We start from the raw sequence: 24,120 nt of genomic DNA, 5'->3' as shown, positions 1-24,120 counted from the left end.
ACTCCCTGAAATGAATTAGCTCTTTTTCATGACTCGCCACTCATTTACAATAGAAAATAAATGGAAGGCACATTGCCCTTTAAACTTGGTTTATTCCAGTACTATACCTGTATTTTGATCTTATTTGATCCTATTTTGAAGTAACACAGATAATGAGTAAGAATTTTGTATTGTTTATTGAAATTTCCACGATATGACAAAGTTTTTGATTATTGATTTATTTTGCACTATCGTGGTTTTTTGGGTGATCGGAAAATGATGTAACTTGAGATTTACATTAACAATATATTTGGCTATAATGTATTAAAATTTCATTAACCTCATACAAATACATCGCAAGCCATATATTTTTAAAGTGAACGTTTCCTTTCGAAGACGCCTAAAATCGCAGAATCCGTACCAGAATAAGAAAAAATATATAAATTTGACTGTAAAACGAAAGTGCTGCATATAGCCTTACGCAGAATAAAACAAGGAAAATATTGGTGTATAACATTTTGCGATACGTTTATCGGTTCGCTCGTAATTAAAGCGTAAATTAGAGTGTCCATAATAAAAATCCTATAGTAAGAGGAGTCTTCAGGAACCTAATCTAATCAGTTTAAACAAATAAAAATAAAATAAAAACAATTGATGTATACATAACATAATAATGTAATATACATAGCGGTATTACTACGAAGAACAATATCCAGTGGGGACGAACTCCGATGCAGAGGCGCTGAGTCGAGCAGGTCGAGCCGCGAGCTGTATTACTGCGTGAGCTGAGACCGCAGAGACCAGAGTGACACCTGAGTCGCTTTGCTCGATGCTCTGGCTAGAGTCGAGATGGTGGGGTGAGCGTTGAGCGGGCGAGTTCCGAGGGTGGAGGGGAGCGGTGAACTCACCCGCTCCGAGACAAATCGTCCGTTCCCTTGCGAGCAGGTTTTTGCAAGTAGTTCCTATGTTATCCGCTAGGTGGCTCTCTGTCCTGTTGCTCGCATCAACTGCCCAGAGGGCAGGACGTGCGACTGAAACAATCGCCGACAGAGTGCGATGCGAAGTTAAGCTGCGCCAGACACTGCACAGTGCACACGGCAGACGACGCACAGAGACGGCACGGCATATGTGAAACACAAAATCCAATGGGGCACTGCACAATGCAGGCAACCAAGGTAGAAGCAGGTCAGAGGCCGGCGCTGGCTGTGTTGTGTTGTGTGGCGTGCACTGTGCTCTGACCAGCAGAGGCGCTGCTGATATGCTCCGTCTCTCCCTCTCTCTCTCTCTCTCTCTCTCTCTCTCTCTCTCTCTGCCGTGGGAAACGTTTGGAGCTACCGTTCTTTTTTTCTGAATCACTGATTGTTCACTCCTTTGAAAGATTGAACTCCATGAATTAGTTCAAGAGCGGATCCCCCATCTCTAGTGTTAATGTTAGAAAGATGTATAGAAATGTATCCATATGTAATGGATTAGGAATGGGACATGGGCAGAAAAGGTCAAACAAGCAAGAAAGTAATAGCGTTGTTTTTATTTTTAATCTGTTACACAATTCATTCAATACGAGCACCAGAGACATCGAGATGCTGTGTCTGTGAAATGATGCGATCGACAGTTGGCCGCAGCAGTTCTGGTAAAATCTGAGCAACGTATTTCTGTTTACTGGCCTTCAGAGCACATAGAGACCAAATGTGTCCCAGGTAAACACATTATTTTAGATCTTCCCAGAACCAAGTCATGTGGTTTCATATCTCGAAGGCCATGCATCTAGAAAATCTCTAGACATAAAACGATCACGGAAGGTTGCATTAAGCAGATCTTTCATCGGGCGAGCGACACGAGATGTTGCTCCATCTTGCATGAAAACAGTGGCTTCCACAGAGTTGTCTTCCAAAGCAGGAATCGTGCTGTAAGAGGACATCTCGATAATATGAATTCGTCACTGTATAGGTACTCACGACTGCACATTACACTATTTCATACAGAAAGGACAATGGCTCTTGAGTATAACACAAGGTTTAGCAGTACCCCAAATTCGGCTGTGCTGTGCATTCACTGCACCCTGTAGTGTAAAATGTGCCTCATTGCTTCATATGATGTCAGGCCATATGTCATAAAATTTGATCTGTGCCAGAAACCGAAGAGCAAATTCAGAATGCTGCTGATTCAGAGATTCCAGTCACTGCACTGTCTGGATGTTGTGCAGATACTAGTGTAAAATAAAACTCAAAACTTTCCGTACTGTTGACCATGGGATAGAAAATTTTCGTGACACAGCCCAAGCACTAGCACCATCTGGGGAATGTACTGCACAGTCAGCTACAAAAAAAGCACCTCGTCAATACAGCACGGATGCCATACTGTCGTACAAGGTACAGTGCCAGATTTACACCTGGTGGCCAAAAGTGAACCAAGTTTTTTCCAGGTGTTGACAGATGTGAAAATTACTGAACTATCAGTTTAATAAGTCACAGCTGCAAAATACTAACGTGAATTCTTTACAGATGAATGAAAAAACTAGTAGAAGCCGACCTCGGGGAAGATCAGTTTGGTTTCCGTAGAAATATCGGAATCACAGCATGCGTTCTCAAAAATGATGAGTTCACAAAGGTACATGTGTCACATTGGAACAACCGAAATAAAATGTTCAAACGTACCTACGTTCTATATTTTAATTTAAAAAACCTACCTGCTACCCACTGTTCGTCTAAAATAGTGAGCCATATGTTTGTGACTTATGTTAGAAGAAAGATTACAGAAAGACAAACATAAGTTTCTAGCATTTGTGGACTTAGAGAAAGCTTTTGACAATGTTGACTGGAATACTCTTTCAAATTCTGAAGGCGGCAGGGGTGAAATACAGGGAGTGAAAGGCTATTTACAATTTGTACAGAAATCAGATGGCAGTTATAAGAGTCGAGGGACATGAAAGGGAAGCAGTGGTTGGGAAGGGGGTGAGACAGGGTTGTAGCCTCTCCCTGATGCTATTCAATCTGTATATTGAGCAAGCTGTAAAGGAAACAAAAGAAAAAATCGGAGTAGGTATTAAAATCCATGGAGAAGAATTAAAAACTTTGAGGTTCGCCGATGACATTGTAATTGTCAGAGACAGCAAGAGCAGTTGAACGGAATGGGCGGTGTCTTGAAGGGAGGATATAAGATGAACATCAATAAAAGCAAAACGAGGATTATGGAATGTAGTCGAATTAAATCAGTTGATGCTGAGGGTATTAGATTAGGAAGTAAGACACACAAAGTAGTAAAGGAATTTTGCTATTTGGGGAGCAAAATAACCGATGATGGTCGAAGTAGAGGGGATATAACATGTAGACTGGCAATGGGAAGGAAAGCGTTTCTGAAGAAGAGAAATTTGTTAACATCAAGTATAGATTTAAATGTCAGGAAGTCGTTTCTGAAAGTATTTGTATGGAGTGTAGCTGTGTATGGAAGTGAAACGTGGATGATAAATAGTTTGGACAAGAAGAGAATAGAAGCTTTCGAAATGTGGTGCTACAGAAGAATGCTGATAATTAGACGGGTAGATCACACAACTAATGAGGAGATACTGAATAGAATTGCGGAGAAGAGGAGTTTGTGGCACAACTTGACAAGGAGGGGGGACCGGTTGGTAGGACATGTTCTGAGGCATCAGGGGACCATAAATTTAGCTTTGGAGGGCAGCGTGAAGGGTAAAAATCTTAGAGGGAGACCAAGAGATGAATACACTTAGCAGATTCATAGGGATGTAGGTTGCAGTACGTACTGGGAGACGAAGCTGCTTGCACAGGATAGAGTAGCATGGAGAGCTGCATCAAACCAGTATCAGGACTGAAGACAACAACCAACAACAACAACAACAACAACAACTACTACTACTACTACTACTACTACTACTACTACTACTACTATAAATAATTCACTCTGTGCTGTGTAGACTAAGAACAGATAAACAATATAAGGCAGTGAGAAAGTCGAGGATAGGCTGCAGCAGGTGGAGCATGCAGTCATTCGAGCAAGCCAGTGGATGTGGAGCAAGAGCTAGTGCATTCTGTACTGGTATTTTGAGTTCTGTCACGGGGAGAATTTTCTCAGAGAATGCTATTTAAGTTGTAAGAGAGAAATGCTTGTTTAGACACACAAGTGGTGTGGCTCTGTGGGTAAGTTCCTTGCTTCACATGCAAAGATATGGGACAGATCCCCATTTAGTCTTGATGTTTCCTTCATTTCACGTACTGTCTCTTTCTCCTCTGGACAACTGTCTCTTAATGTGGAAAAATACCAGTTGTGCAGTGGTATGGTGTGCGTCGAAGTTTAACACACCTCGACTCGCTAGGAAGAAAACGGCATCCCACCTCAAACAGGACCGCGTCTAGTAAACCACTACGGTGTTGAAGACAATCTGTAAGATAAGGACAACTGTAATTTTTTGTGTTAAAATAATCAGTTGTGTAGCAGTTGTCTTAAAAAGCAGTGCCCCAAAATGTTGTTTCCTCCCCATGCATAGACATGACTATTTATGAGTCAATGCAGGTTGTCAGTAAAATAGTTCAGTGTAACTGGACAAAGCTAATGATCTTTTTCTTATTATAACATATCACTTCATAAAAGTGATAACTTACTACCTGTACCAGGTGTAGAAGTATGAAACAGGAATTCCCCTATAGATAGTGTTAGTCATCAGTGTAGGGCCTGTGAGACCGCGTCTGCAGCTCCATCTGCTTCCTGAAACGGCTGATGACGAATGTCAGTGCACACGAATCCAAGTTCCGTACATCGGTATCTGTTTCAAACCTGTAAACTTGTCAAGTTTTTTGCTTACAAACTAAGAGTTACGGACAAGATTCATTTTTTTGATGTGAGAAACGAGTGTGGAAAACGACCGAAAAAGTTAGAAGACAACCAATTGCAGGTTTTGAAGATGATGGGGAGTGGGTGAGGATGATGGGCAGTGATACTCAAACTCAACAGGAACCCCCAGAACAATTGAATGGAACTCAAAAAGCCATTTCTTTTTGGTTGAAAGCTATGCGAAAGATGCAGAAAGTGGGAAAATTGGTTCAGCATGAACTGAATGAAATACGGAAAGCAGATCAAAAGACCACTTGGGAAATACTACTCACCAGATAAAAAGAAAGTCGTTTCTCCATCAAATAGCGACAGGTGATGAAAAATGGATAATTTTGAGAATACTAAGTGTTGTAAATCAAATGTGAATCCAGGCAAACCATAGACATCCAGTGTAAGACCAAATTGCTTTGGAAAAAGACGATACTCTGTTTGGTAGGACCAGAAGAATGTCATCTATTATGAGCTGCTAAAATCTGGTGAAGCCAATCACACTGATCACTGCCAACAATAAATGATCTATTTAATTCGAGAATTAAGTAAAAAATGACCAAAATAGGGAAAAAGAAAAGTCGTATTGCTCCGTGATAACACCCCATCTCACAGCAAAATGGGTCAGGGAAATGACCCAGGCATTCAGTTGAGAAATACTAGGTCATTCTGCTTAGTTTTCAGACTTGGCTTCGTCCTATTATCATCTATTCGCATCACTGGGACACGCTTTTACTGAACAATGCTTAAATTCATACGAAAATGTATGAAAATGTCTCACTGACTCTTTCTTTTCGAAAGAACTACTGTTGTTGTTGTTTTTTTTTTTTTTTTTTTTTTTTTTTTGCATGGCATTCATAGCCTGCTGGAGAGGTAGGAGAAATGTATAAACAGCAATAGAGATTATTTTGAATGAAATATTGTCAGTCAGTTTCAAACAGATGTGTAATTATTGCAGCCAAATTCCAGTGACATACAGTACTTATACAACTGCTATGTTTCCAGTGAGTGATCGTCATCAGCACATAGGAATTTTGTTAAGTGGGTAGTAAGTGAGAAGTAGAGAATTTGTTTAAATGTGCATGAAATCGGGAGGACGGACATCTTGTTTCCACAAGCAACTGGTTACCACAATACAGCACTCTGAGGAGATTCACCACTTCTCAGAGACAGCACTGCCCCAGAGAACCCTGAAGCTCGTAACAAAAAAGGAAAGCAGAAGATACATTGTGTCTAGCCCATAAATTGGAAAGACTGGTCATTTAATGTGAACAATGTTAATGTTTATGGACTGAAATGTAGTAAAAGAAGTGTTTCCTGCTGCAATATTCAATCAATATTACAATGTTTTGTGAAGAAGGTAAGCTAACCTTAGCAAAGCAAAAGGGGATCTCAGGTAATTGTATTATGGTTCTTATACTCTTTCAACTCATTCCTAATTTAACTACAAATTAACTGAGGCAGAACACAGGTAACATTTCATTTATGGCATTCACATCAGAACTATCAATATTACTGAAATTTCAACTGCTATAGCAGTAATGTGTGACAAGCTGGGAGTTTTGGTCGGACAGGAAGTGTGTTAAGATAGCCGAAGTTATGGCGACCGCTCGTGTAAAAGGGCCCTCGTAGTTCTGTTGGTACATTGTTATATATAAGTGAAACATGCAACTGGTAACATAAGAAGAAAATTCTCTCTTGTCGTACTAATAATCCTGTGAAATTACCGTATTTACTCGAATCTAAGCCGCACTTTTTTTCCGGTTTTTGTAATCCGAAAAACCGCCTGCGGCTTAGAATCGAGTGCAAAGCAAGCGGAAGTTATGAAAAATGTTGGTACGTGCCGCCACAACTAACTTCTGCCATCGAATATATGTAGTGCTATGCAGGCATGCTTTGTAGGCACAAAGATAAATACTGGCGCCAAAACCTCTGCGTGAGTAAATAAATAAAAAAAAATAGTGGAAGACGAGCTTTTTTCTCCGCCGCGAGTTTCGACCACTGCATTTTCTTAAATTATCCAACGAAGTAAATACAAATTCCGTATTGTTCATCTTCGAATGTAGCACACTTTCAGTGTACTACGAAAATCTGACTGGCAAGACTGTTTGGGATGTTTGTCAATATGACCAACTCTATGTTCTGAATTTTTTCCTACCTGTGAGAAGAGATGGTTGCTAATAGGAACCTGATGAAATTTGAATCACATACAGTATTCTCTTCACCATAAGAATAGTACGAATATAAACATTTTGCCATGTATTCTTTTGTGTTTGCTGCTATCTCATTTAAGTCCTGTCTGCCTAAAACTACGAAACTAGAGTGAGACAACAGCAAACGCTGAAGAATATACGTATCGTGTCGTGTTTATATTCGTATTATTCTTATGTCTAATAGTGATAGTCAGAAATGAAGCACGGCAAGTGACTAGATTTTTAAATCTAAGATGACTCTAATTTGTGTGCAGAATTTGATGTAATAAAGAAGTGGCCGCAAAGATTTTCAAACAGAGAAAAATTTTCGCCTAACTCTCGTTCAGAACATGTTCTATCATACGGAGTCTATTTGAATCTTGTTGAACATTATCAAAGAAAGCAGCTGTGTAAGTAACAACAAATAGCAGTCTCTTGCCATTGTTTCGCTAATGAGATGATTTCTCTCTCTCTCTCTCTCTCTCTCTCTCTCTCTTTTTAGAATGCAACAAACAATGCATGACACAGTGCAGTAATGCTACGTGGTAAAGCTTAACTGCTAAGCTTACGACTCGAACCAAACTACTGTAGCTGTATCGTCATTCGTTTGACCTAAATTGTGTCTCATATTACAATGGACCAACTTTGTTTCGATTTGGAGGTGCGGCCTAAAACTTTTCTCTCCCCTTGAATTTCGAGTCTCAAATTTCATGTGCGGCTTAGATTCGGGAAATTTTTTCTTCCTTTATTTCGAGTCTCATTTTTCAGGTGCGGCTTAGATTAGAGTGCGGCTTAGATTCGAGTAAATACGGTACAATAATACTACACTCTCTGTTACTAGGAGCAGCAGTCTTCACCATCAGAAACTCCTTCCGTGGTCGAAAAATTTATAGCAGAACAGGAGGTGGTGATTGCAAAACTCGCGGAGTCTCGCATCTCGGCACCACCTGAACCGACGCCAGATGTAGGATTGTATGCTGAACTGATTGAGGCAGAAGTTCACAACGTAGCCCTGGAAAAGCAGTTGAAAGAGAATGAATCTAATATTGAACTGGCCACTGATAGTCTGGTGCAGAATACTATGGTAAGTACTAAGAGACTTCCCAGATTCATTACTTTTTGTGAATAGTTCCCAAAGAAATGTGGACAGTTGTCTTATTAACAGAGCATGTTATCACCCTGTCACTGAAAATCTGAAAAAATTACTTAAATGTTTGTGCTGTTATGGTTGTGGTCGCTAATCAAAAGATAAGTTTGATGCAGCTCTCCACAGCTGCCTATCGCATGAAAGCATCTTCATTTCTAAATAACTGATGCGGCCTCCATCCGTTTGAACCTGCTTATTGTAGTCATCCCTTGTTCTCTCCTACAGTTTTTACCCCTGGCACTTCCCTCCGTTAGAAAATTGACAATCCCTTCGTGCCTCAGGATGTGTTCTACCAACTGATCTGGTATTTTAGCCAAGTTGTGCCATAAATTTCTTGTTTCTCCAATTTAGTTCATTAGTTATTTGATCTGCCCATATAATCTTCCTTCTCGTCCAAACCATATTACATGTCTGCACAATGCTACACACCATATGAATATCTGCAGGAAAGAAGGAAAGACTTCCCAACCCTTAAATTTATCTTAAATCTTAGGAAACTGCTTTTTTTCCCCAAAATTTAATACTTTCTCCCAGACAAGAAACAAATTGTTTATAAACAGAAGAAATGTGTTTAGAGTCTTGAAATGAATACTTCAGTATATACAACACATTATTCCATTCATCCCACTACAGATGCAGTTCTTTGAAATAGGAAATGTATTGTCAATCTCATAGGAAAAGAGCATACTTCAACAACATGTTCTATCAGTACGAATGTGATACTCCTGCATCTGTTTTATGACTTGACTTCATAGCATGTAAGTGAATTAGATCGTCGCAATTTTTTGTGGAGATCATAATACCAGACCTGATCGTATCCCCAGCAAATAAAACAAATTGCATTTATACACCAAGGCAATTACTGATCGCAAACTTTCACTTGGCTGCCGGTTGTAGAATGCTGGGAGTAGAGGCTCGCATTTGGCTCATAGCACATTGGCTGTTGCGACAAGCCCCACCTCCTTCTCATAGGACAGCCAGCTTACAGCTGCAGCTTATAAAAGAAATGGAATAAGCATCACCTTAATGTTTGAGTAATTGAAAACAGTTATTACTACAATATAAGTATTACTTCCAAAAACAATGAGGAATGTGTAGGTAGAACTAAAATCTTACAAAACTAGTTGCTTCCACTGCAGTTGTCCATGGTTGTGTCCATGCTAGTGGACAGATTTGGTGGTGCTGGATGGACACGTGTTAATGACAGTGTTGTCAACGGCAATTTTCATCACACTGATGCGCCTCCAGTAATCTTCCTCCAGCTCTCACATTTTCAACAGTAAGGTTCCCACCCTCACTGGTGATAGACTGATAGGCAGCATTGGCGAGATTTGACATGTTTCCGGCAGAGATATCCGAGGTAGCATAGTGGTTTGCAATGTGGACTCGCATTTGGGAGGACGACGGTTCAATCCTGTGTCCTGCCATCCTGATTTAGGTTTTCCAAGATTTCCCTAAATCGCTTCAGGCAAATGCCGAGGTGGTTTCTTTGAAAGGGCATGGCCGACTTCATTCCCCATCCTTTCCTAATCCGATGAGACTGATGACCTCGCTATTTGGTGCCTTCCCCCAAATCAACCCCCCCCCCCTCTCCCCCTTCTCAGCAGAGATATCCCTCATAACATTTTGTTCTCTGAATTGTCGTTTCAGTTTGGCCTGTGCAAACTCGGTTGCATTCAGATTGCAGTTGTATGGTGGCAACTAAATAAAATTTAATGAAAACAAAATATGATCCCTTTCCACAAAACAAATAATTAACAAACTTTATACTCAACACCCCTTCTGGCTGCGTTTCTGCCGTTTACAAAATCAAGCTGACTCGGACATAAGTTGCAAATTCCCGTATTGCACAAACTTTCTCATGCATACATTTGCATAGTTCTAATGAAATATCACATTCTCAGCTTATGTATGCCATTCTCCATCCATCCATCCATCCATGGCTGTAGTTTCAGTTCATACAAAAGATGAATACTTTACGGTCCGTAATTCAGTTTCACAATGCCAGCACCGTTACTGTTTGTTTTAAATAAAAGTTTGTATCTCCAGAAGTATGGAGGTTATTGATTTGAAAATTTAACACTATGGTTGTGTTATCAATAGAATTTGGTATACAAAGTATGAAATAGATTAATATTTAATAGTACTACTTAGATTCGTAGAGGGTATGAGGAATGTATTGCATGCAGCTTTAGTCAAGGACATGGCTCGCACGGCCCAGTAGCCAGAGTGTGTGAGAAACAAAATCTGCTCTCCTCATGGCTCCATGCCAAGCTACGCTTTCAATGCAAGATGACAACTCATAATACAAGGGAGGATTGAAAAGTTTCGGAATCACCACAAGAGTTCAGCACTATTACAACACATATCACATATATTCATTGGACTGTTGCCTGTAAACACGTGCCACATCAGTACTCTTGGGAAAAAACTGTTGTGGTAATGTGGCTCTGTTGTTGTTCCTGCAAAGTAATTTGCGAAGAGTAAAAAATTGAGATTCGAGCAGTTATTAAGTACTTTGTACAGAAAGGTATGAAAGCAAAGGCATTGATGCCGATTTCCAGAATACACTGGAGGACTCTGCTTCTTCATATACAACAGTTGCCAAGTGGACAAATGAATTTACATTCGGTCAGGAGTGCTTAGATGATCCGCGCAATGGTCAGCCGAGACGTCATTACTCCAGAAATAATTGCAAAAGCACACAAATTGGTCACAGAGGATTGAAAGCGTGTGAAATTGCTCACGCTTGCCAGATGTCATCTGAAAGGGCATATCGTATTTTAACTGAAGAATTAGAAATGAAAGAATTATCTGCAAGATGGGTGCCGTGACTCTTGACGCTGGATCAAAAACGCACGAGAATGGATATATTAGAACAATGTTTGGCCTGTTTTAAGAGAAACGAACAGGATTTTTTCACCGGTTTGTGACCACAGATGAAACTTGGGTGCACTACTATACCTCAGAGACAAAAACAGCAGTCAAAGCAGTGGAAACGTGCCGATTCTCCGCCACTCCTTCCGGTCGTGGCATTAGTGTTCTAGGAAGCAAAAGGGATCCTGTTTGTACTTGTAGATTATCTCCCCACTGGGCAAAAAGTTACTGAAGAATACTATGCTAACATCCTGGACAAATTGCAACAAAAAGACCGAGGAGGAAAGTTAGCAAGGAAGAAAGTGATCTTCCCTCAAGACAATGCGCATCCGCACACATGTACCATCACCATGGCAAAATTACACAAACTAAGGCATTAATTGTTGCCACACCTGCCTTATTCACCTGATGTAGCTCCACTGGACTTCCATATCTTACAAAAACTGAAACTTTTTCTTGGTGGATGAAGCTTCACTTTAAATGAAGAATTGATGGCCGGAATTGGCAACTGTTTTGCAGGCCTGTAGGAAACTCATTTTTGAGATGGGATCAAGGCAATGGAACATCGTTGGACCCAGTGCATTAACCTACAAGGAGACTACACTGAAAAATAACAAACATTTCAGTGATGTAAGTACTTTTTTTTCTATTTCGTTCTGAGAACTTCTCAAACTGCCCTCGTAACTTGCTGTGGTACAATCAGATGGCAATTTCTCGTCGTGCCTACTGATATGCTGTACAGTGCTGTTCACGACACAGTCCATCAACCACAGGTATTGTTGATGAGCAGCGGACATGTTGAGCATTTACAGTAATGCTGCAGGCTAAAGCAATGAACTAAAATTTGTACTGTACTGAAATTGGAATCCTGGGTTTCCTGCTCACTACACAGACATGCTGATGTTATGCCAAAGTTGCCGCTGCTACCAGAGCTGCAGTGAATACTCTTGTAATCTCCCTCCCATATACAAATTCCAGTTCACACCTCAGCCCATTGCTATTCCACTTCTAAACTCGCGTCAGTATTGCAGAGGCTCTCCAATATTGGAATAGTGCCTTGGCAGTGAGTGAAATGGGATTAATCCTGCCTGTACATCGTGTAAGTTGATGTTTCTGCCTCAGCCTATATCATTACTGTAGATATAGGTGAGGAACATAAACTGTATGTGATTAATCTTGAGTGCTTGTTATAAAGATAATCTTTACTGAAAATTGATTGTTATGCTAATTATTGCTTTTATAACAATGAAAACAATTTTTGATAATGGAATGTAATTGAATAGATAAGATTTACTCGTCAACCGGTGGCAGAACACAGATGGAACACGGCATCTTTCCTTTCCATCCCGTCCGTCAAGTCTTCCCTGACACGCAGTTCTGGGTGATTTTCCCCAAATCTGTGCCTTTTCCTGGACCTCTCCAGTCCTTTTCCTTCGCCTCTCTTCCTTCCCCTTCAGCTCTTCTGCCTAGAGGAGCAGCCTCTGCCTCTGAAAGCTTGCCTAGCAACCTAATTATTGCTTTTGTATCGTACAAAGTGCTATCTGTTGGTTATTTTGCACACTTTTTGGTTTCAATAAAACCCTATGTCATTTCAAGCATGTGTAAATTTTTACATCACTACCTATGTTATTTTGCGAAGTATTGAATTTTCAAGTGTTAAGACTTTTGGCTAACCCTGTATTATTAATAATTAATGTGTACTGCTCTTCTGAGTCGGCACCAATTCACGGGAGAAATCGTGTACAAAATAATAAAAACGTGTCACTGAACAATTATTACTGTCAGTCGTGACTAATGCGTGTGGCCAGTGGTTGAAAATACTGCTACAGTTGTAAGAGTCTTTTATTTAACACACGACCAGTTTTGAGCTATTAATATGCCCGTCTTCAGTTGTCGTACTGGAAACGGTAAGAGACTAAAAATAATTTTTACACTCGGAAAACGCACAAAGAAAACAAAAAATCCATAAATTTAAAAACTGGCGGTCGGGCTAGGTGCCGTGAAACGTAAGTCGGTGCCAAAGTGACGTCTGGCAGCACTACGGAAGACTGCCCGGGTAAAGAAATGTGTAAATAATACCGGAACACTTACGCTCGGTACTGTGACCCCGAGGGCCGTGTCGGGCGAGTAGAAGACGTGGTGTGCTTCCGACGGGCGCAGGTAATACGTTACATAAATTTTATGTCACAGCTTCCACTCAGTTTTACTACAGTTCTGTGCTGCCTCGGTCAACATCTTTCTTTACCGTGCGTAATGCACTGTTAACATTTTTTGTGTAATGTTTTTTAATGTAAATCACCAATTCAGATTGCGAATGGCCGGGCTAGTGGTCTCGCGTTCTTCTTCCCGTCAATAGATGGCAGTACCTCTGCCACTCTGGTTTACCAGTTTGCTTCCTCCTTCGTGCCTGCTCTACTCAGAGCTCTGCACTCGTTGGTAGCACACCGCACCTTGTACTTGCCACTGTGGCTCTCGGAGTCACTGCACCGAGTGTAAGTGTTCTGGTATTCTGTGCATATTTCTTTACCCGGGCAGTCTTCCGTAGTACTGTCTTGTGTCACTTTGGCATTGACTTAGGTTTCACAGCACCTGGCCCAACCAACAATTTATAAATGTTTCCAAATTTATGGATTTTTATGTTTGCTGCTTGTAAAAATTACCTCCTATAACTTCCTATTTTCAGTAAGACACCTGAAGACGGGCGTATAAGAGCCCGAAAGTGGTCGTGTGTTAAATAAAACGACCTTGCAACTGTGGCAGTATTTTCAGCCTCTGGTATCAGTTGTGGATGTTCCTCCGACAGGATTAATTGTAGTGCGTGTGGATTAAGTTTTGAGAACAAGAGTCGGTAATATTTAGTATCGATATATTTTAGGTCGGCACCGTAACTGGCGAGCTTTTAAAATTACCGTAGTTTTACAGGATTGTGCTACCTGACCACGAAATTGTTCCACTTGACCTCCTGTAGGCATTACCGGAAACGTGCAGTGGTGTTACAGTAAACAACTAGAGTTGTGATTAAGGAAAGTGCATCACACTGTGAATTGCTTTAAGACAGTTGTGCATATACTGTCAAGTGGTTCAGCATGTCCTCACAAAATATCACGGTGAGATCTCGTGATAAGCTGACTACAGTGCCGTCACCCTCAGGTGCAATAATATTGTTTGACTAATACTACTGATAAGGTTGTCGATTGACTTTTGTGGGCAGTGACAGCTGTCCTTATACCAGGGATGTTGCAGCTGTGTCAGATATTTAGCACGGTAGCTGGAAAGAAAGCAAATCAATTTGTAATTATATACTTGAATTTTTTGCAATGTAAATGTTCTGTCCATTTTCAGCACGCATTATCAGATTCAGCAGACATAGAAGTTGTAAGAGAATGGGCAAAGCTTCAAGTTACGAGACAGACTAGTGATATAGTCTGCCGTTCACTGAAGGAAATCATTTCGGCTGGTAGCTCACTTCGTTGCGACAGAGACTTTCTCCGTGTTGTTCTACTTGATGCTGAAAAGAAACTTAATGCACTTGATGAAAGATATGTAAGTATTAGCTTTTGTCCTACATACACATTACATATGTAAGCTGAAATAATATACCATTGGACATATGCAGTGCATAGTTCTAGTAAGTAACTACTAAAGCACTGAGTGGTCTGTATTTCCAAATACTTACTTCTATTCTTTCAAAGTGTTGTTGTTGTTGTTGTTGTTGTTGTTGTTGTTGCAGCAGTCTTCAGTCCAGAGACTGGTTTGATGCAGCTCTCCATACTGCTCTATCCTACGCAACCGTCGTCATCTCTGAGTAACTACTGCAACCTACATCCTTCTGCGATTTTTACCGTCCATGCTTCCCTCCAATACTAAATTAGTGATCCTGTGATGCCTCAGAAGGTGTCCTACCAACCGATCCCTTCTTCTAGTCAGGTTGTGCCACAAATTTCTCTTCTCCCCAATTCTATTCAGTACCTCCTCATTAGTTACGTGATATACCCACCTAATCTTGAGCATTCTTCTGTAGCACCACATTTCGTAGGCTTCTATTCTCTTTTTGTCTAAACTATTTATTGTCCATGTTTCACCTCCGTACATGGCTACACTCCATACGAATATTTTCAGGAAAAAAGACTTCCTGACACTTAAATCTGTACCGATGTTAACAAATTTCTCTTCTTCAGAAACACTTCCCTTGCCATTGCCAGTCTACATTTTATATCCTCTCTATTTTGACCATTGTCAGTTATTTTGCTCCGCAAATAGCAAAACTCATCTACCACTTAGTGTCAAATTTCCTAGTCTAATTCCCTCAGCATCACCTGATTTTATTCGACTAAACTCCATTATCCTTGTTTCGCTTAAGTTGACGTTAATCTTAAATCATCCTTTCAAGACACTGTCCATTCCGTTCAGCTGCTCTTCCAGGTCCTTTGCTGTCTCTGACAGAATTACGTCATCTGTGAACCTTAAAGTTTTTATATCTTCTCCATGGATTTTAATACCTACTCCGAATTTTTCTTTTGTTTCCTTTACTGCTTGCTCAATATACAGATTGAATAACATTGGGGATAGGTTACAACCCTGTCTCACTCCCTTCCCAACCACTACTCCCCTTTCATGCCCTTAGACTCTTATAACTGCCATCTGGTTTCTGCACAAATTGTAAAAGCCTTTTGCTCCCTGTATTTTACCACGGCCACCTTCAGGATTTGAATGAGTATTCCAGTCAACATTGTCAAAAGCTTTCTCTAAGTGTAAAAATGCTAGAAATGTAGGTTTGCCTTTCCTTAACTTATCTTCCGAGATAAGTCGTAGGGTCAGTATTGCCCCCCCCCCCCCTCTCTCTCTCTCTCTCTCTCTCTCTCTCTCTCTCTCTCTCTCTCTCTCTCTCTCTCTCTTATCCACTGTGCTGCTACCTCTGGTTGTTACGGGAGGTGGAGGGTAAAGTGTTGTCGCTCCGTCAACAGTGTTGCCATTCTTATTACTCCAGTTACACTGCTTATGAAATCTAGAAGAAATCAAAGGTGAGAGTCTATTTGCACCAGTGCTGATACTTTTGAATTTATTCACCATTCCTGCTGAATAGACGGCAAATGTTAGATTTGGGATGATGTCGTGCACTTGAGTAATCCAGTGCCTGTAAATATTGAAATATTCAACTTTTTAGCTTCTTGTGATTCCTTGTAAGGTCTACTGTATCATTACTCCTTTCAATACTTATTCCCATGTTAGCCATAATGGGGGGAATTGAGTATGGTTTGTAATAGACAGCATTTAACTAACTCACAAACACCTGTATATTTTATACTGTGTATTTTTCATGTAGATTTTACAAAATACTGCTCCATTTTCTCAGAGATTTGTACCTCTCACAACTGTTTGTCCCAACCAGAGAAGGGACTGTCTAAAAAAGTAACAGAAAAATCATGGAAATTTGCTTTTTATTTTGCAGTACTGATTCTGACATATCAATGATTATACTGGTTGTTACATAAAACTGCAGTTGTTCTGTAATAAGTACATGCTGATTCTTAGAAGTCTTTGGAATGACCTTTTCACAAAATTCCTATCATGTACTAAGCAACATCACATCTTTAAATAGTGATCAGATATTAAAATACATTTACAGCAGTCTTCAAAAGTTAAAGAAATCAGATAAGCTACACACAGTCCCCACAGCCTCAATGTGATCAGAGAATGGAAACGTGGTCCAAGTAGTCTGTGTTCTTATCATCTGTGAAACTAAGTTCAACCGTGGGTGATTTTAAAGCACCTGTAATACATTCAAAAATGGTGACGTTGGTTTATCTGTCAATTCTCTACAAGCTCTTGCAAATACATATACTTCCTAATCCAAGATACTTACCTGCTATAAACTTCCAGCTTCATTTCACATTCTGATATATCACTGGTACATGTGGACAGGTAGGCATCATATTTCTGTGTGTTTGTGGCACAGACAATACAATAGTGTACGTGATTAGGTCCCTTAGCTGACAAAACTGGGAAGCTGCCACATCATAGTATAGGCACAACTGTTGTGGCATGACCAAAGATGTTGAGTCTGATCTGTGGGTGACCAATGATATCAGGTAAGCTATTGGTGCAATATTCACTGACATATATTTGTTATTCTCACTTGTGCTATCTTATTAAAAGTAGAGGATCGAAACTCTTAGATCATAAGACATGCTGCATGTAATATTAGAAACTACAGTACAAAGTCCATCTACAGAAAATTATGTTGGGCTTCTTAATGAGGTGTGCCAGTCAGTGTAGAAAATGAAATAATACTGATGTAGTAACAAATGGTATGACCCGCCAGGTTAGCAGAGAGTGCTAATGCGCTGCTTCCTGGGCTCAGGTAGACGCACCAGCCCCAGATCGAATCTGCCCAACGGATTAACGATGAGGGCTGGTGTGCCAGCGAGCCTGGATGTGGTTTTTAGGAGGTTTTCCACATCCCTCTAGGTGTAAACCAGACTGGTCCCCACGACCCACCTCAGTTAAGACACGCAGACATTTGAAACGTGTTTGCACTCATTCATGATTTACACTAGATGCAGACAGCTGGGGTACACTGTGTCCTGGGTGGGGGGGGGGGGGGGGGTTACGGGGTGGCGGCAGGAAGAGCCTCCGGCCAAATCAGATAGTCAGCACTCCAACTCTGTGAAAGGTGCGGGACAAGGTGCAAGCAATACTAAGTAACAAATGGTACATTAGAACCAGTTACAAATTTTATATACCATAGCCAGTACAGTTATTTCAACAATATATGACAGTACCGATGTTGGAATCTACAGGTGTTGTCTGAGGGAGGGGGACCTACTTTAGATTGCCTGTATGAGGAATCTAAATTACTGTAAAAGTAAATGCAGAAAGAAAGTATTAGCTACTGTTTTGTGGAAGATAGCCTCATTTACAGCTTATATTTGAAAGTCTTGTAGTACCAGCTGATTCATAGCTCTTACACGTCATGTTACATGTACAAATGTAAAATTCATTGTCATATTAATACCTCTAAAAATATGCCGGGCATAGACGTGGGGCATATTAGTCACACTAAAAGCTAAAATCTCCATTGGTAAATTATTAACAGGAGGATCATATTTTCCTCAAAACTGTAGCTACTACTTCCATTTCGCATAAAGTTATTGTTATAAGCTTTAATCGCCAATAATTGCGTGGATATTCAAACACACTCACTTGGAAACAATAGCTGGTTACATGACAACAACTCAGTATCTCTCATTCGACTGCTGTGGCGTGACACGCGGCCGGCGTCGTTCGTAGCTAGGTGGCGCTCCCACGCTCAGCCGAGTTGCGGAGCGCCTCTATCGCCGTTTGCTCGTACTGTCGTGGCGGCACTGTTAAATGTCATGGCACTGTCACAACACTTTTCTCCCCTTGAAAAAAAAAAACCCTCACTTCCTTGGAGACATGGACAGTGAGGAGACATCCGTGGCCTCTTGTGAGGCCCCGAGAACGTGCCGCAGAGAGACACGAGAGTATGGTCGAAAATGTCCAGGACGGAAGCTCGGCCGTGGAACGTGCCTCCTGGACGAGATGATGGGTGAAAACTCCGGAGCAGCATCCGTAGGTGTCGTGGACCTGGGGGTGTGCTCCAGCGAGATGGGTCCCGGAGAAGGCGGCGTATTCTGAAGCGGTAGAGGCGTCGGCTGCATAAACACGTACGGTAGATCGGCAGCAGCTACAGGACTGGCTTCTCGGGCTGGTGGAGGCGAAGGAAGGGGCGGTGGAACCGGCGTGGCCACCACTCGTGGGCGCATCTGGTCGTAATGGCGAACAACCGTGCCGTCGTCCGTACATATTTCACAAAGCCGGTGGCCGCGAAGAGCCTTGACCACCCCTGGAATCCATTTAGGGCGAGATCCGTACCCTCGTGCCCACACGTCGGCACCCACCGAGTATTTTCCCGCACTAGGGGACACAGCACAAGGCCTGACAGGGTGAAGCAGGTGCAGTAGAGTGCGCGGTTGGCGGCCGTGCAAGAGTTCAGCAGAGGCGTGAAGCGATAAGAACTCAGAAATTGCAGCAGAGCGTCATCTGTGGAAAAATCACTAAGGAATTTTTTCATCTGGCTTTTGAAAGTGCGGACAAGGCGCTCGACCTCCTCATTCGATTGCGGATGGAAGGGCGGTGCTGTAACATGACGAATCCCTTGTCCAGTACAAAAATCACGGAAGGTCTGCGAAGAGAACTGAGGGCCATTGTCCGTGACGATCGTGGATGGAAGACCTTCTAGCGCAAAGATTTTGGTCAAAGCCAGCGTCGTCGCCGCAGTGGTGGGTGACGGATACCGAACAACAAATGGAAACTTCGAGACGGCGTCGATCAACAGTAGCCAATAAGTACAGAGGAAGGGGCTGGCAAAGCCAGCGTGCACCCGTTCCCATGGCTGCGCCGGATCAGGCCACGGAGAGGGCATTGTACGAGGTGCAGCCAGTCGTTGAGCACACTGACCACACGCAGCAATCGTGTGGGCGATGTCCAAATCAATACCGGGCCAATAAACGTGCCTGCGGGCCAGGGACTTAGTCCGAGAAATCCCCCAATGGCCTTCATGCAATAGTTTGAGAACATCTTTGCGAAGAGAGGCTAGCACCATGACCCGTGGAGATGCGCCATCCGTGGCCAGAACACCACCACCATCACGAACAGATGAAGGTGCAAGGCATGGTAGTTGCGAAGGGGATCCGATGCCCGGTCTTTGGTCCTGTCCAGCCAACCCCGTTGAACAAAACCGATCACCTGACGCAGGACCGGGTCCGGCGCAGTACCTGACGTGACCTGCGAACCTGTAAGTGGAAAACCCTCGACCGCACGACGTTCTTCCTCATCAATGTGGAAACAGAGTAGTTCATCACGATCGAAAACCGGGTCGGGGCCCATCGGCAATCACGACAATGCATCAGCGTTGGTGTGCTAGGCCGTGGGGCGATAGTGAATCTCATAGTGAAAACGAGAAAAGTATAAGGCCCAACGTTGCAGGCGGTGAGCTGCCTTATCCGGAAGAGACGCCGATGGGCTGAACAGAGAGACCAGTGGCTTGTGGTTGATGATGAGGTGAATCTTAGAACCATAAAAAAAAAAGCGCTGAACTTTTATAGAGCATAATGATAGCGAGCGCCTCCTTTTCGATTTGAGAGTAACGCCGTTGCGCATCGTTGAGGGTCTTGGAAGCATAGGTGATGGGTCGTTCCGACCCATCCTCATACCGATGGGCGAGAACAGCCCGTAGGCCATACTGTGATGCGTCAGTCGCCAGAACCAAGTGCTGACACGGACAGAATGTGGCAAGACAAGGCGCCGACTGCAAATGAGCCTTCAGGCGGACAAAAGCCTGCTCACACTCGTCGGACCAACAGAAAGGGACGTTTTTGCGTAACAGCTGATCAGAGGATGAGCTACCGCCGCTGCGGATGGATTGAATTTGTGATAATAAGCAATCTTGCCTAGAAACGCCTGAAGTTCTTTGACCGTAGACGGCCGGAGTAGAGGGTTAATGGCCGCAACGTGCTGACGTAGAAGACGTATACCCTCACGGGACAAGTGGAAACCAAGATACACAATGGAGGGTTGGAAGAACTGTGACTTGTCCAGATTGCACTTCAACCCAGCCGAATGCAAAACCCGAAACAGTGAACGCAAATTGCGAAGGTTCTCCTCAGTGGAGGCCCCCGTGACAACAATGTCATCCAGATAGTTGATGCAGCCGGGAACGGAAGCCGTGAGCTGTTCCAAAAACCGCTGAAAAATGGCCGGCACGCTAACGACGCCAAATGGTAATCGCTGGTACTGATACAACCCACAAGGAGTGTTGATGACGAGAAATTCCTTGGAAGAAGCATCCAACGGCAACTGATGGTACGCCTCCGATAAGTCAAGTTTGGAAAAGAGCTGGCCCCCAGTGAGGTTGGTAAATAACTCCTCAGGACGGGGAAGAGGATAAGTGTCAGTGAGGCTCTGAGCGTTGACAGTGGCTTTAAAATCGCCACACAATCGCAGACTCCCGTTGGGTTTAGAAACCACCACGATTGGCGATGCCCATTCGCTGGAGGTAACAGGAAGGAGAATCCCTGAAGCTGTTAACCTGTCTATCCCAACCTCGACAGGTGCACGCAACGCCACCGGAATAGGGTGTGCCCGGAAAAAATTAGGGCGAGCTGTAGGTTTAAGAGTAATGTGGGCTTCAAAATCCTTGGCACGACCCAGACCAGCAGAGAACACGGACGGAAATTCAGAACACAATCCATCCAGCTGTTGATACGGAATATCCTCAGAGATGAGGTGCTCATCATCATCAACGGAGAACCCGAACAACTGGAAAGAATCATAACCGAACAGGTTTTCAGTGCCCGCATGATCCACCACATAAAACGTGAGGGGCCTAACAACAGACTTGTAGGCAGTGGAAGCATCGAACTGGCCAACGATAGGAATTTTCTGTTTATTATAAGTTCTCAGATTTCGCGTAACTGGAGACAAGGGAGGGGAGCCCAACTCCAAATACGTGCGAGAATTAATGAGAGTTACTGCAGAGCCAGTGTCCACTTGCATGCGAATGTCTTTATCCAGAACACGAACAGTAACAAACAACTTATTTGTTTGAGAAAGCACACAGTTAACATCCGTGTCCGATGCCTCGTCCTCGTCGACAGGAACTTTAGGGGACCGACATACAGAAGCAATGTGGCCTTTTTTCCTACACGAATTACATGTGGCCCAACGTTTCGGACACGTGGCCCCGTCATGCTGTGCGAAACAACGTGGACGAGAAGGAAGTGCGGAATGAACCTGTTTCTGCGGTTGCTGTTTTTGCTGCGAGCGTCGCGGCCCAACGCGACGTTGTTTACGTGAGTGAACCGCCGCCACATCTTCGTTCCCCTGTGAAACAGGCAAATTGTCCGTGTCGAAAGTTGACTGTACAGACGTTCAATCCCGTCTCCAGCCATCCTGATTTAGGTTTTCCGTGATTTCCCTAAATCGTTCCAGGCAAATGCTGGGATGGTTCCTTTGAAAGGGCACGGCCGATTTCCTTCCCAATCCTTCCCTAACCCGAGCTTGCGCTCCGTCTCTAATGACCCCGTTGTCGACGGGACGTTAAACACTACCCACCACCACCTTGACTGTACAGCGCCTCCGTCACACCACACGTCTATTTGCGCGCCAGCAGTGTGAGACACTTCAAAGGATTGAGCGATGCTTAGAACTTCAGACAATGACGGGTTTGGCAGTTGTAGGGCACGTTGTCTAACTTCTTTATCAGGAGCAAGCCCTAGAATAGCATCCCTAACCATTGAATCAGCATAAGACTCGTGTTGAGTGTCCGTGACAAACTGACTCAGACCGTGTAGTTCCGCCACCCGAGCCCGGTAAGATTGATTGGGCTGTTTACGACACCGGTAGAACGCCACGCGGGCGGCAACGATGTGGGTGTTTCTGCGGTAATAGTTAGACAATAAGTCACACATTTCTTGGAGGGACAGAGAGGCAGGTTCCCGCAGAGGGGCTAACTGAGATAGCAGCTGATAGATCCGTGGGGAAATCCAAGATAGAAATAACGAATTAAACATAGGAGTGTCGACAACGCCGAAAGCCGAGAAGTGTTGCCGCAAACGCTTCTCATAATCCTCCCAGTCTTCAGCGGCCTCGTCGTAAGGAGGGAACGGAGGCGGAGAAGAGGAAGACAGACGATGAGTAAGCGACGTCGACAACACCTGAACAGCAGCCGTCAACTGTGTTTGCTGTTCAATGAGTGCTTGCATAAGCTGTTCCGTGTCTGCCCCGTCACGAACACACAAATCCACAACGCAGTGAAAATATCCGACCTCGTCGCCAAAAAGTGTTATAACCTTTAATCACCAATAATTGTGTGGATATTCAAACACACTCACTTAGAAACAATAGCTAGTTACACGATAACAACTCAGTATCTCTCATTCGACTGCCGTGCTGTGACATGCGGCCGGCGCCGTTCGTAGCTAGGTGGCGCTCCCGCGTTCAGCCGAGTTGCGGAGCGCCTCTATCGCCGTTTGCGCGTGCTGTCGTGGTGGCACTGTTAAATGTCGTGGCACTGTCACAACAGTTGTAGTGTGGTTTAGGTGGTCCATACAGGCAATCCAAAGTAGGTCCCTTCTTCACATAACACTTGCAGGTTCCAATATCTGTACTGTAATATATTGTTGAAATGACTAATGATATGGTGCAACCAACTATGGTTTTCCTGTTTCATTATAACACTGCATGGTGAAAAAAGATTCACCTACTGTGTGTGTGTGTGTGTGTGTGTGTGTGTGTGTGTGTGTGTGTGTTTGAGGGAGCGAGAGATATTTATTTTAATACATCAGTATTATTTTATTTCCTAAACTTACTGGCACACCTCATTAAAAGGCTTCTGTGGTTGGACTGTACCACAATTTCTAATATTACACGTGACATAATATCTGATGTAAGAGTTTCAATCCTTTACTTCCAACAAGATAGCATGTGAGAGAATAACAAGCTTATGCCAGTGAATATTCCACCAGTACCTTACTTAATGTTATTGACCATCCACAGATAAGATCGTAAACATCTTCAGTCATACCATAACAGTTGTACCTATACTATGACATAGGAAGTTTGTTTTTGTCAGCTAAAGGACGTTATCACATACATTGTTGTATTGCCTTTGTGCCACATACGCACCAAAATAAGAAGCATACCTGTTCACATGTATCGACAATGTATTGGAGTGTGAAAAGAAGCTGGAAGCATAAGATATGTAAATAACTTGGGTTATAAAGTGTATGTATGTGCAAGATCTTGTCAACAATTGACGTATAAACCAATGTCACCATTTCTGAACGTGTTATGGGTGCTTGAACATGACCCAAGGATAATAAAAAGAATAGTCTACTTGGACCATGTTTTCATGCTCAAAACACTGGACTGAGTTTACCCTCTTCAAAACAACTGTGGAGCTCTGATTGTGTGCCTCTTCCTGTTGGTGTGGCCAGCAATGCAACATAACCAAAAAAAGGTTCATGCAGACATAAGATCAGCTGTGCAAGATGTCTTTAGTGCTTTTGA

The 24,120-nt window shown here is 42.8% G+C and overlaps 1 protein-coding gene across 15 annotated transcripts in view; it reads left to right on the top strand.

Annotated features, from left to right (window-relative positions):
- Nucleotides 1-24,120, top strand: part of LOC126143126 (disks large homolog 5-like) — a 556,312-nt gene that overhangs the window by 270,685 nt on the left and 261,507 nt on the right. For 5 of the 15 annotated variants that reach the window (XR_007529641.1, XR_007529644.1, XR_007529642.1 and 2 more), the window contains exons 5-6: nt 7,846-8,088; nt 14,371-14,571. The exons of 9 other annotated variants lie outside the window; for them this stretch is intronic. Coding sequence is in view for 2 of the 6 variants with exons in the window: in XM_049915325.1 (XP_049771282.1) it covers nt 7,846-8,088; nt 14,371-14,571 (444 nt within the window). In the remaining 4 variants the exon portion in view is untranslated. The remainder of the gene's footprint in view (nt 1-7,845; nt 8,089-14,370; nt 14,572-24,120) is intronic. One more of the 15 variants, XM_049915326.1, reaches the window with a different exon arrangement.

Source organism: Schistocerca cancellata, unplaced genomic scaffold, assembly GCF_023864275.1.
Source record: "Schistocerca cancellata isolate TAMUIC-IGC-003103 unplaced genomic scaffold, iqSchCanc2.1 HiC_scaffold_782, whole genome shotgun sequence".
NCBI classification, from domain to species: domain Eukaryota; kingdom Metazoa; phylum Arthropoda; class Insecta; order Orthoptera; family Acrididae; genus Schistocerca; species Schistocerca cancellata.
This window is presented reverse-complemented; position numbering and strand designations above follow the sequence as displayed.